The sequence below is a fragment of the Pseudorasbora parva genome, chromosome 4, assembly GCF_024679245.1.
Source record: "Pseudorasbora parva isolate DD20220531a chromosome 4, ASM2467924v1, whole genome shotgun sequence".
Classification (NCBI taxonomy): Eukaryota; Metazoa; Chordata; class Actinopteri; order Cypriniformes; family Gobionidae; genus Pseudorasbora; species Pseudorasbora parva.
The window spans coordinates 2,925,815-2,937,552 of record NC_090175.1 but is presented as its reverse complement, the minus strand read 5'-3'; the positions used below and the strand labels follow the sequence as shown (position 1 = coordinate 2,937,552).

Here is an 11,738-nt window from a genome sequence, read left to right as displayed (position 1 = left end):
ACGATGTGATTGGCCCATCCAGATTGTGAGGAATACAGCTCAGAAGGGTATTGAGAGTTCCTAGACGACACTTGCGGGCAGATTAAATTTGCTGCCGCTAGGGTGCGTCTAGATTTCTAGGCTAACATTACACACTAACTAAAGTTTGAAAGATGGAATCGCGAAGAACTGGACCTTTAAAATGGCTTCTTTCTGCTTTTGTAGGCTCATTCAGTTAATATAAGCACCTCATTCGTATGTGCAAACTGGTGCCGGTGTGATGAGACGTCATGCTCGGCTAGATTCGCTGAGAACTCGTTCATCTTCAGATGCGGAGCTGCGCGCGGAATTACAAAAAATGTGTATTATGTTGTTGTATGGTGATATTTTTGCAAATGTTTCTTATGTTTTGCAAATGTTTCTTATATTAAAAATCTATGATATTTGTCCACTGGAACGATCACTTTAAATTGAAAACGGTTTACATAAAGCAATTATATTTCAAACAGATGGAATTAGAAATACAGGCCAGCCCCGAATAAAAGCCTGCTTCAAATAAAAGCCGGTTCCCATCGGCAGTTCAGGTAAATAAAGGCCCCGGTCTTTATTTGATGAATTACGTTATATATATATATATATATATATATATATATATATATATATATATATATATATATATATATATATATATATATATATATGTATATATATATATATATATATATATATATATATATATATATATATATATATATATATATATATATATATATATCGCATTGGAAATCGCATCGCATCGGAAAATAACTCATTGTTTTATGGTGACCATACAACTCAGATTATCATAAAGAAACAGGGGAGATCAGTTTATCTATCTTTTTTTTATATATATGAATACATGAGAAAACAAAATGAGAAATCCTTCTTAAACCCTCAGTGTGTGTCAAGAGAAAATGGTTGTGAAAATGTGGATGATTTTGTTTTCCTCTGTAAGCAGAAGTGAAAGGATGTGGGATCCTCAATGAGGTCTTAAATTAGATGTAAATGACAAACACTGAGAGCTTTATTCTCTTAAATCACAACCTGAATCCATACAGTCTCGATCCATTTCTAGGTCTTTTTAGGTAATTAATCCTCCAGTGTTGAGATCTTCAGAGATTGAATGTCTTCTTTTATCTTCAGTTGATGTCATCTAAGGCTGTGTCCGAAGTCTTTCTTCTGTCTTTTGGTGATGAAGAACAATGTCATGTCCCTTAGAATATTTTACCCAAAAGGTGAGCCAGTGGATATGTAATTTGCAAACTGTGCACATGAGAAATGCCAGAGAAGGAGTCTCAAATTATAATCAAAGTGAAATCAAAAGCTGACCGAGCATTTGTCACCACACGCAGCATTAATCATTGCATATGGTGATGTTGTTATGAAATTTCTGACTCTCAACACTTGCTGCCCTGTCAGCGGTGCAGATAGAGGAACTCTTATAGAGAATGAGGAAGAGAAACGTGAGAAAGACTGACGGAGGCTGTGAGCACTTATGATGATAGTAACTTACATCGCATTCAACGAACACATCTGATCAGTTCTAGCTTTCACTGGATTGTGATCGGATCTGGTTTTTCTCTGGATATCTGTGAGACTGAAGTCCATCTGGAATGAGGACTGCCATCATCATCTTCATCTTTCTCTGCCTGATCTCAGGTCAGTTCTGAGCTGCTCAGTCTGGGTCAAATAATATATGATCTAGACTGATAATATATAATAACCCAGAGCAAATGAACTTGTGTTTGGCAGGTCAGGTACTTTGTTTCCCTGTGTTTGGATGCTCTGGGGGGAGTTTAATGTTCAAGTGCAAATACAAGAAACAGAATGATCAGTCTAAAGGGAAGTATTTCTGCAGAGACAAGAGCTGTACGACGGGCATCAGTACTGAGACTCAGAACCGCTGGGTTTATAATGGGAGATTGGCTCTGTATGATGATGAAAACAGCAGATCCTTCACAGTGTTTATCAGGAACCTCAGCAGAGAGGATGATGGGGAATATACATGTGGAAACCATCAGATATGGAGTCATGATGTTGAGTTAACGGTGGACAACGGTACGTGTGATACTTTATAACTCACTGCAGTAATTATTATAGTGATTATATATTAAAGCTGTACTATGGAAGATTTTGGTTTAAAAAATCACGAAAATTAATGACTGCACATAATTCAACGTTTCCATGCCTCACAATGATTCTCAACGGTCAGCATTTTCAGGAGATATTTCTTGTACAGTGTATGTTTTTCTGTCAGTTTGTCTTGATGTAGGATTCCACATCTGCTCTGATCACAGGCAACTATAAATATACCTAAAAACAACCAGAACACAAGTTAAAAAAAAACTGCAAGGAACATGAAAGTAGCAAGCGACAGCGAGACAAAAGTTCATTACTTTAATAATAGTGATATTTATTTTAAGTTGCATTCCATAAGTTTTGCTTCTTTGTCGCCATCTCTGTTTGAAACATGCTATTGCAGTTATTTGTGGAAGTATCATCTTTACGTGGGTTGTGCATTGGCAGCTCCTCAGTGCGGATAAATCTAACATTTTGAGGAGTGTGTGCGGATTTCATTTGTGGATCCTGTTCTTCAGAATTACAGATCCTACATCTTGGAAGTACAACTAAAATAATCAGCAGAAAAAGTTTCACCAGAAAATGTCATCTGAACAAGTAATGTCTGCTGCTTTTGTTCTAATCGACTTAAAAATCGACTACAATATGTGATTAAATCTAACGATCCCTAAGTTAGCTTATTAACGTCGAACCGTGCAATTTATTATTATTGTTATTCTTTGTTCTCACACCGTTAATGTTAACGACACCAATATTGCATGACTATGTGTATTCAGTGTGTATTAGCCCTGCCAATATTTGTATTCTTGTTTGCACACGGGCCTGGTAGCATAGTCCCTTTTTTGCTGTTAGCCACGAGAGTAATTGTACTCTCAAAAAAAAAAAAAAGTGGCCATCACTACACTCTCAGAGAAAAGGGTACAGTGGGGGTGCAATTTTGTTCATTTGGGAACAAAACATAACTGTACTTTTAAAGGTGCCCTAGAATGAAAAATTGAATTAACCTTGTCATAGTGAAATAATAAGAGTTCAGTACAGGACATCACATTCTGTGAGTCTCAAACACCATTGCCTCCTCCTTCATATGTTAATCTCGTGCATGAAAAACACCACAGAAAAATAAGTGATTCTCAACATGACGCCAACCGTGACGCAATCGCTGGGGATCATTTATATCGCACGACCCCAACATTTGCATCTGTCCAAACATGTCCATTGTCAGGCGGAACTGACGGAGCCGAATCATCGGGACTGCAGCTAAACAAGACACTCGAAGATAGCAAAAACGGCAGAGTGGACACAAATGTCATGTTCAGGCTGTGCAGGGGACGTGAGGACTTTTCATATGTCAACAGTCATGGTTGATGTTTATTATAATCAGATACCAAAACAATTTAAATCAAAATTGTTCGTTTGTTTGCCCCATTTCAAGCAAGCTTCGCTCAGCGTCTTAAACTGAAGAAAGGGGCAACTATATTCCCAGCCGGATCTCACGAAAATGCGTAAAAAATAGTACGAGTGTGCAATGTTGTGGAATGTATACGCGAAAACTCATATTGGCGTGTCTATGCCACGCGGTGTTTCGCGTGCATATGATACACACTTTATGGCGTATATATGACATGCCAAAATGAGTTTTGGCGTATACATTCCATGACATTGCACACTCGTACTATTACGCATTTACATGTGATCGGGTTGATATTCCTGCAAGCAGTGAGTAGCGATTTTATCCACTTATTGACTGTTTAAACAATTTGATTAAGTTGAAAGTTTCTTAGAGAGACCGCATTGTCTAGATAACAGAAGATGCTAGTACAGTAACAATAGGAAACACCAAGTACCATACCAAAATAAATAGTGTGTCTAATGACAAAGGGTAATATTATTTTGTATTACAAAATACAACCGTAGATACTTTGCTTACAGATCGTTCACTCGATCCTTCTAGCAAATGTCACCTTTTCCACCATATAAGTTGAAACGACAGTCATTTGACAAGGCTATTTATTTTGTAAAAATATAAGTTATATATTTATATTTTTGAGAACTGAAGTAGGCCTATGATGTTTTTGCATGCTTGTATTTCAGAGTACATCACAGTCACTGCGTAACCTTAGCCTACATTGTGACTAACTTTATATAAACATGCAATATCGGTGACGAAAAAAAGACAAGTATAAAATGGAGATTGAATGACATTTTATGCAGAACTTCTCAAATGGAGATTGCTGAAATTCAGCTTACTTGTTTATTGGTGTTTTCAGGACGGTCAGGACTCTCGAGCCGCTTCACTGAACTGCTGAACTGCTGTGCTGCTGAAATAAGCCAATCAGAGCAGAGCTCAACATTAATATTCATGACTCTTCCAAATAAGGCAAAAACAGAGCATTACATCCTAGGGACAATTTATAGGGTTATAAATGGACCTGTAAAACTGTATCTGGACATTTTTTTCCCTTAAATAAGCCACTTACCCTCTATGTAGATATCAGAGAACAATTTAACATATTGTTTCAAATCATAGGGCACCTTTAAAGGTACACAATAGGTCCTTAGGGTACAATTTTCCTCTACTTACAGCAGGGGTAGGAAGTTCAGTCCTAGAAAGCCGCTGTCCTGCAGAGTTTGGCTTAACCCTGAAAGATATCTGTAGAAGCTGTTATTGAGAATTAACACGTTTAGATGTTAATGTTTTATTTAAAATGTTTGGTCACCATTATGGTGATCAGCGTTTCCTTTAGTTGGGCAGTTTGACTTGGATTTTTAAGTGAGTTTGTTACAGTGTTCACAAAACACATAATCTGTTCAAATCAAAAGAAGCCATGGACAAAAAAATGTTATGAAGAAAAAAATTTGACCAAACTTATCACTAACAAAAAAATATTTCTAAAGAATATTCACCAACAATATTTTCTTGCCACAGATCAGACATTCTAAATTTCAATTATTAAATACTTTCTAGGAGGGAAAGTTTTATACTAGGGTGGCTTAGAAGGGTTGGATATAAACTCTGGAGGACATCAGCGCTCTTAGGACTGGACTTCTCCTACTCCTGAATTAGAGGAACAAAAAAATTACCCTTAAGGGTACCACCCCAGTGATGGCCACTCGTACCTTTAAAGGTACAATTTTCTACTCTTTTTTGATAGTGTGGGGTAGGACCATTAAGGGTATATTTTTGTTCCTCTAATTCAGGGGTAGGCAAGTTTGGTTCTAAATAAATGCTTTCCTGCAGAGTTAAGTTCCAACTCTACTCAAACACACCAGAACAAGCTCATCAAGGTCTTCAGGGTTACGGATATAGACAGGTGAGGGTCTCTTTCAGTATTGGAGGACAGCGGCTCTCTAGGACAGAACTTGCCTACCCCTGCTCTAAGTAAAGGAAAGCAATAGAATATAATTGAACCCTAAGGACCAAGTATGTACCTTTAAAGGAAAAGTTATGTTTTGTTCCCCAAGGAAGAAAATTTTACCTCTACTGTACCTTTTCTTCTGAGAGTGTGATTTGGAGCTTCTTTTTTTTTTTTTTTTTTTTTTAAGTTTTTACGGACTACAGCTTTAAGCTTCCATGTCACAAGGTTTTGTTGAAATCATTTTCAGAGCCTCATTGTGGGACGTCTGTTATCCGGGATGAGTCTATTGGACAAACGATCACTGTCCGCTGTGAATATGATCATAAGTTTAAAACACACACTAAAGTCTTCTACAGACTGAACGGAGATCCTGTCCATGTGATGAACAGCTCAAGATCATCAGGATCATCACAATCATCTGAGGAGAAGTTCATTCTGTCTGACAGTCCTGAAGATCATTTTACTGTGACCATTAGAGACATTTCTGCAGAGGACGGTGGAGTTTATTTATGTGGAGTGGAGAGAGACGAATCAGATGATCGACCTTCAGGAAGATCAATGACTCACATGACCTTCATTAAAGAGATTCATCTGAATGTTTATAGTGAGTTTAGTTTCTTTTTAATTAAAGGATTCTTACAGATCTAAATAAGAAATGACTTTTATTAATGAAATAAATCTCGTTTTGCAGATCAGATGACTTCTGTCCATGTTCAGGCCTACTCCAGTAAATCAGTCTTCATCACCTGTACATTTCCACAAGAATTCAAAGGAAACGAGAAATTCATCCAGAAAGATTCAGGACAGAAGATCCTGGTTAATGGACAGAATCAATGGAAGGATCATAATAATGTGCACATGTTTGATGATTCCAGTGAAGGACTTTTGAAGGTTTTTATCAGTGATTTAACCACGGCTGATGAAGGAACGTACAGGTGTGGAGTGAATATCAATGACAAAGATCTGTTCACCGAGGTCAAACTGACAGTAAATCCAGGTAAAGTGAGACACTGGACACTTTTTCTATGTACACAAAAAGCCTATTTCTCTCAAATATTGTTCACAAATCTGTCTAAATGAGCACATCTCCTTTGGTGAGATAATCCATCCACCTCACAGGATATATATATATATATATATATATATATATATATATATATATATATATATATATATATATATATATATATATATATATATATAATATTACATGTTTTTTATTGTTTTTGTGAATAGGTGATCATTTTCATGCATTAAGCAGCACATCTGCTATTATTGGTGAAAGTGTGAATCTCGCTTGCAATTTCCCAGAGAAACACACTGAGACCTCCAGACACTTCTGCAAAGAGAACGAGAAGGAGAAGAAGATGATGTGTGAAAGCATCAGTTCATCAGAGAAGAGCCGCTTTGAGTTTTCTGTCAGTTCAGCAGGAGTTTTTACAGTGAGCATCAGTGACGTGAGCCTGAGAGATGCTGGAGTTTACTGGTGTGGAGCAGAAACCAGACACACACATCTGACGTCTGTCTCTCTCACCAATCCACACAAACTCACTCCAACTAGTACGTACAGCGACCAAACATCAAATAACAGACACATGTATTACAGCAAATAAACACTTTCCCTTTCTTTGACTCTTAGTTCCTCCAGTGGTGGGACGTGAAGGAGGTTCATCCGAGATCAGATGCCCTTATGATAAGAAACATTCAACACAAGTAAAGCATCTTTGCAAAGGAAAGTGTTTCAATCCAGATGCCAAAAAGATCATTCAATCAGATGAAGCCCATGTTAAAAAAACTAGGATTTCAGTAAAGGATGAGACTGAACTCAATCTCTTCACTGTGACCTTGAGTGACCTGAGAGCAGAGGATGCTGGGATATACTGGTGTGCAGTGAGAGATGAGTTTAACCTTCCCATTGAGCTCATGATCGTCAGGAAAGATGGTGAGGGAGTTTTCTGGGAACATCTCAGTGTTTCTGATCCTTCTGTTCTCATATTTAATGTTCTTCTCTCCAGCGATCAGTCATGAAGCGGCTGTCGGAGGATCGGCGTCCATCAGCTGTAAGTCCGTCAGGAATCTCTCGAGTCTCCAGAGGTCGTTCTGCAGAGGAGATCAGCCGAATATCTGCGTCCGAGACGGAGTTCGTGTTTCATCGAGTAGCAGAACAAATGGCCGATTCTCTCTGACTGACGAAGCCTCAGCTGGAGTTTTCACTGTGAACATCAACAGTCTGACAGAAGAGGATTCTGGGAAATACTGGTGCGCTGAGGAGACTTCTGGGTCGTTCGTCTTCACTGAAGTTCATCTAAAAGTGATCAGAGGTAAAAGACTTCAGATTAACACAAATGTTTAATTCATGCAATGAAAGTCATTGGGGTCCAATGCTGTTCAGTGACCAATGTTAAAAAATATAAAAAATATAGTCATACATGTTTGAACAACATGAGAGCGAGAGAAAATGCACTTTAACCCTCTGAGCCCTGAGCTGTTTTTAGGCCCTGAAGCACTTTAAGAAACATCTGTAAAAATACTGTAGGAATTGTAGGTTATTGTCTGTAAACTTAACAATTCTGGTATAAAATTACAGCACCTGTTTCAGTGTTCTTCAGCTTTTTTTCCTACAGTGTGATCATTTTTGGGTGTACGGTCTCTTTAAAGCTACATATTATGGTAAAGTCATTTTCACACCAGCTGAAAACCACAGACAACAGGAAGCAACAGAAACCTCTGTGTTTAACTATAACTTTCGGCTGCTTTTGTTTTTAGTTTTTAGTTTAGTAAGGTGCAGAAAAGGTTTCTATTTTCACGAGGACCTGCTTTTGAACATTCATCACACATCCCACCCTAGAACAACTCATTTCCAGGACAGTGATTGGCTCTAAGAAGAAGGCTGGCCTTATTCTGCCATATTGCGCATTGCACTTTCTCCCATTCATAGTCATATGAGTGCACTGTCTTGGCATATCTAAAGTCTTTGGCTTTTTTCCATACAATGGAAATACATTTAATCTAATCTCAAATCGTTATGCATGGAAAAGCTCTTCAGTTCACTGTGAAATAATTGATTGGTTTAAATGCCAGTAGTTTGTGGTGAGGCAATTCTCAATAGACCTTTCACTCCCCAGTCAATGTGAGCTCATGAATTGATCACAGTAACATCACACCATCCTCACAGTGAGTGATATGAGGCGGCTCAAATATCAGCCATCGGGGGACTTTCTACTTCCTTTCTCAACACTATCACAGTGTTCACATGGTGAGCTCAGGCTGACTCTATTTCTGTCAGTCGTCTAAAGAAGCTCTTATTGAGAATTAACAGATGGTGAGGTTACACTTTTAGCTCTCTGTGATCTCACATTGTGACCAAGCGACAACCTCCCGCGATCTCTCTTGAAGCCAATACAGAAGTAATGTAAACTGCAGTTCCTCGTCTGGCCACTAGAGCGGCTCCAGAAGGAGCAGAACCTCATTGAGCCTCATGTTAAAATTCTTAACTTTACAGCAGAAAAAAACATGTTTACAGTCTGGTACAAATTGTGATTTTGGCCTATACGGCTCATTTTGACATTCATGAGAACTGTGAGGGGGGTGAATTTTTTTATAACTCATTCATTTACGTTATATAAACCCTTAAAGATCTGCATAATTAAGGGCGTCGTTACTTTGAGTGACAGGTGGATAGCCATTTATCCGCCATCTATAGTCATAGCGTCACCTAAGCTCCGCCCACATCCCGCCTTTTTGCCCATTTTCTGTTATCCGGGAGGGACTCGCGATGACTCGCTCGCAAGATGGCAACGCCCAGCTCGTCCCTACTTTACTACGTCCATATTTTTTTACAGTCTATGATTGTGACCACATCACAAGTTTCCTGTGAGCTCATGCTAATATCACTGAGAGATCAAATTGTTGACTGGGTCATGTCCTCCACTTCCCAAGTTATCTTTCTCTAGTTGAATTCACTCATTTGCCATCTTGAATGTTGAATTGTCAATACAACTGAACATTTTAAGAGAACATCACATAAGCTGATGTTAATGTTCCTCAGATGCTTTGTTTGAAGTCACCATTATGGAGATCAGTGTTCCCTTTGGTTGGGCTCTTGATCTTCTTTTATATTATTGTGATTTTTTCTCTTGATGCAGCGTTGCAACAATAAATCACAGTAATTTGGTTTCAAAGGAAGGGAATTGATTAATAGGTTGCTTTTAAAAGGTTACCTAACTTTTAACTAAACCATAACTAGTCTCAGGTTCAATAATGTTGTTTTAGAATGTTATTGTTAAAACGTATGTCATATACACCTTGTGCAACCTGTATTTGTGCTAAAATAATCCCTCTATATTTGTGACAGTATCTTAAAGTTGATCACACTTGAGTCTCACACACACACACACACACACACACACACACACACACACACACACACACACACACACACACACACACACACACACGTTGGTCTATGTGGTTTACAGGGACTCTCCATAGGCGTAATGGTTTTTATACTGTACAAACTGTATTTTCTGTCCCCTTACACTGCCCCTACCCCTAAACCTACCCATCACACACACACACACACACACACACACACACACACACACACACACACACACACACACACACACACACACACACACACTTCAACACAACAATTGTAGCTATAGTAAGTCACGAGTCATTTTTACTCTTTCCCTCCCTGCTCAAGCTTATGCTACTCTAATTAATGTCCAAAACATAGTAATTTGGGCACCTGTGATTATTCGCCTCTTCATGACGGATCGCTTGCTGTATTCCTCAGTTGTAAGTCACTTTGGATAAAAGAGTCTGCTAAATGCACAAATATAAATGTAACTAATTTGATTTTAAAGTGTTTCTCAGAGATAATCCCTTTGAATGACTTCTTGACAGAATTTGTTTCTCTTTTTGATTTTACCAATACACTCTATGATTGTGTATATTCACAAACAGCATCACCTGACACTGAAAGAGAAACATCCCAGGATGAAGAAAACTATGGTAAGATTTGTTCCTCATTTTGATAACTTATGAGTTAGGGTTAGGGTGAATAAAGCGGTTGATGTCGTGCTCACCTTGACAATCCCTTTTTGGTTTCAGGCGCTGTTGTGATAGTTGCGGTTTCTGTGGGTTTGATTCTGCTGGCTGTGTGTTTAGTGCTCATGTTGCTCAAAATAAAATACAACTGTAAACATGGTGAGACACACACACACACACACACACACACACACACACACACACACACACCACTGAATGTTTAGTAAATCTGAGTTGATCAGCCTCTGCTGTCAGAAATACACGTACAGATAAAATAATCTCTCATCTTCTCAGTCAGATGTTGCTCTTGTTCCCACAGGCATCAGTTCATCATCAGAGAGAAGAGAGACAGGAGATTATGAAGTGGTGAGATTCAGAGCTGGTCTGTTCTTCAATATGGTTTAGTATGATCTACGTTCGAACCGTTGCAATTCAGAGCCCCTCCTCCGTAAAAAAGACAAGGCAATTATTAAAATACATTTGGATATGAACGTTTGGTCTTTACTAAAGACTTAAGATTCCAGCATCAATATCTGACAAATGTTTTACAATAAAAGAAGTTGCAGTGACAGTAATGTATTAATATGTGCCAGGATTGCACATCAGATCACACACCTGTCCGGCTGGACCTGATTCCATTTATTTGAGATCACAGGAATGCTAAAAACAACTCCAGTACGGATGTTAAGTCCAAAGGCTCACACATTTAGAAAAATATTGATAAAATATCATATGTCAGAATCCCCATCGGATTGCAGGGAAGTCATTTCAAACAGTCGCTGGTGTCTGAAAGTGAGTTTGAGCTGATAATTGTTTAAAATGTCTTAAATATTGAGCGGGTAGCCTGATATAATATGATGGGAAAAGAGCAGCGGTGTTAACCATCTCTTGACTCTGTTCATGAACACTTCTCAAGCCCCGTTGGCCCGCTTTAGCACTTCATTGGTGCTTTTGCCGCTCTATTAAAGTGTTAACGAATGTCAAGCTGTCGCTTTATCCATTTGAATTTGATGCGAGCGCAACTTCATGAGTACCGTAAAGGCTCTGTGGCCTTGACCATGTGTTGAGGTGAACTAAAGGCTTCCTACACCACTAATCATGGCTATAGTCAGAAATGAGGTCCGTGGTCCAGACCTCGGTATTTCTCAGAGGAGTATATAATACGTGTTGTCAAATAATTTCATTAGATTAGGCATAAAATAATGAATGTGTGTAGATATTGTGAATTTA

At 38.4% G+C, this 11,738-nt stretch overlaps 1 protein-coding gene across 2 annotated transcripts in view; it reads left to right on the top strand.

Moving 5' to 3' along the window:
• Positions 1-1,747: 1,747 nt before the first annotated feature.
• The window catches only part of LOC137072667 (polymeric immunoglobulin receptor-like), a 63,217-nt gene continuing 53,226 nt past the window's right edge, over positions 1,748-11,738 (top strand). For both annotated transcript variants that reach the window (XM_067440573.1, XM_067440572.1), the window contains exons 1-5: positions 1,748-2,076; positions 5,701-6,057; positions 6,145-6,450; positions 6,690-7,013; positions 7,093-7,395. In XM_067440573.1, the coding sequence (XP_067296674.1) occupies positions 1,752-2,076; positions 5,701-6,057; positions 6,145-6,450; positions 6,690-7,013; positions 7,093-7,395 (1,615 nt within the window). In that variant the 5' untranslated portion in view covers positions 1,748-1,751. The remainder of the gene's footprint in view (positions 2,077-5,700; positions 6,058-6,144; positions 6,451-6,689; positions 7,014-7,092; positions 7,396-11,738) is intronic.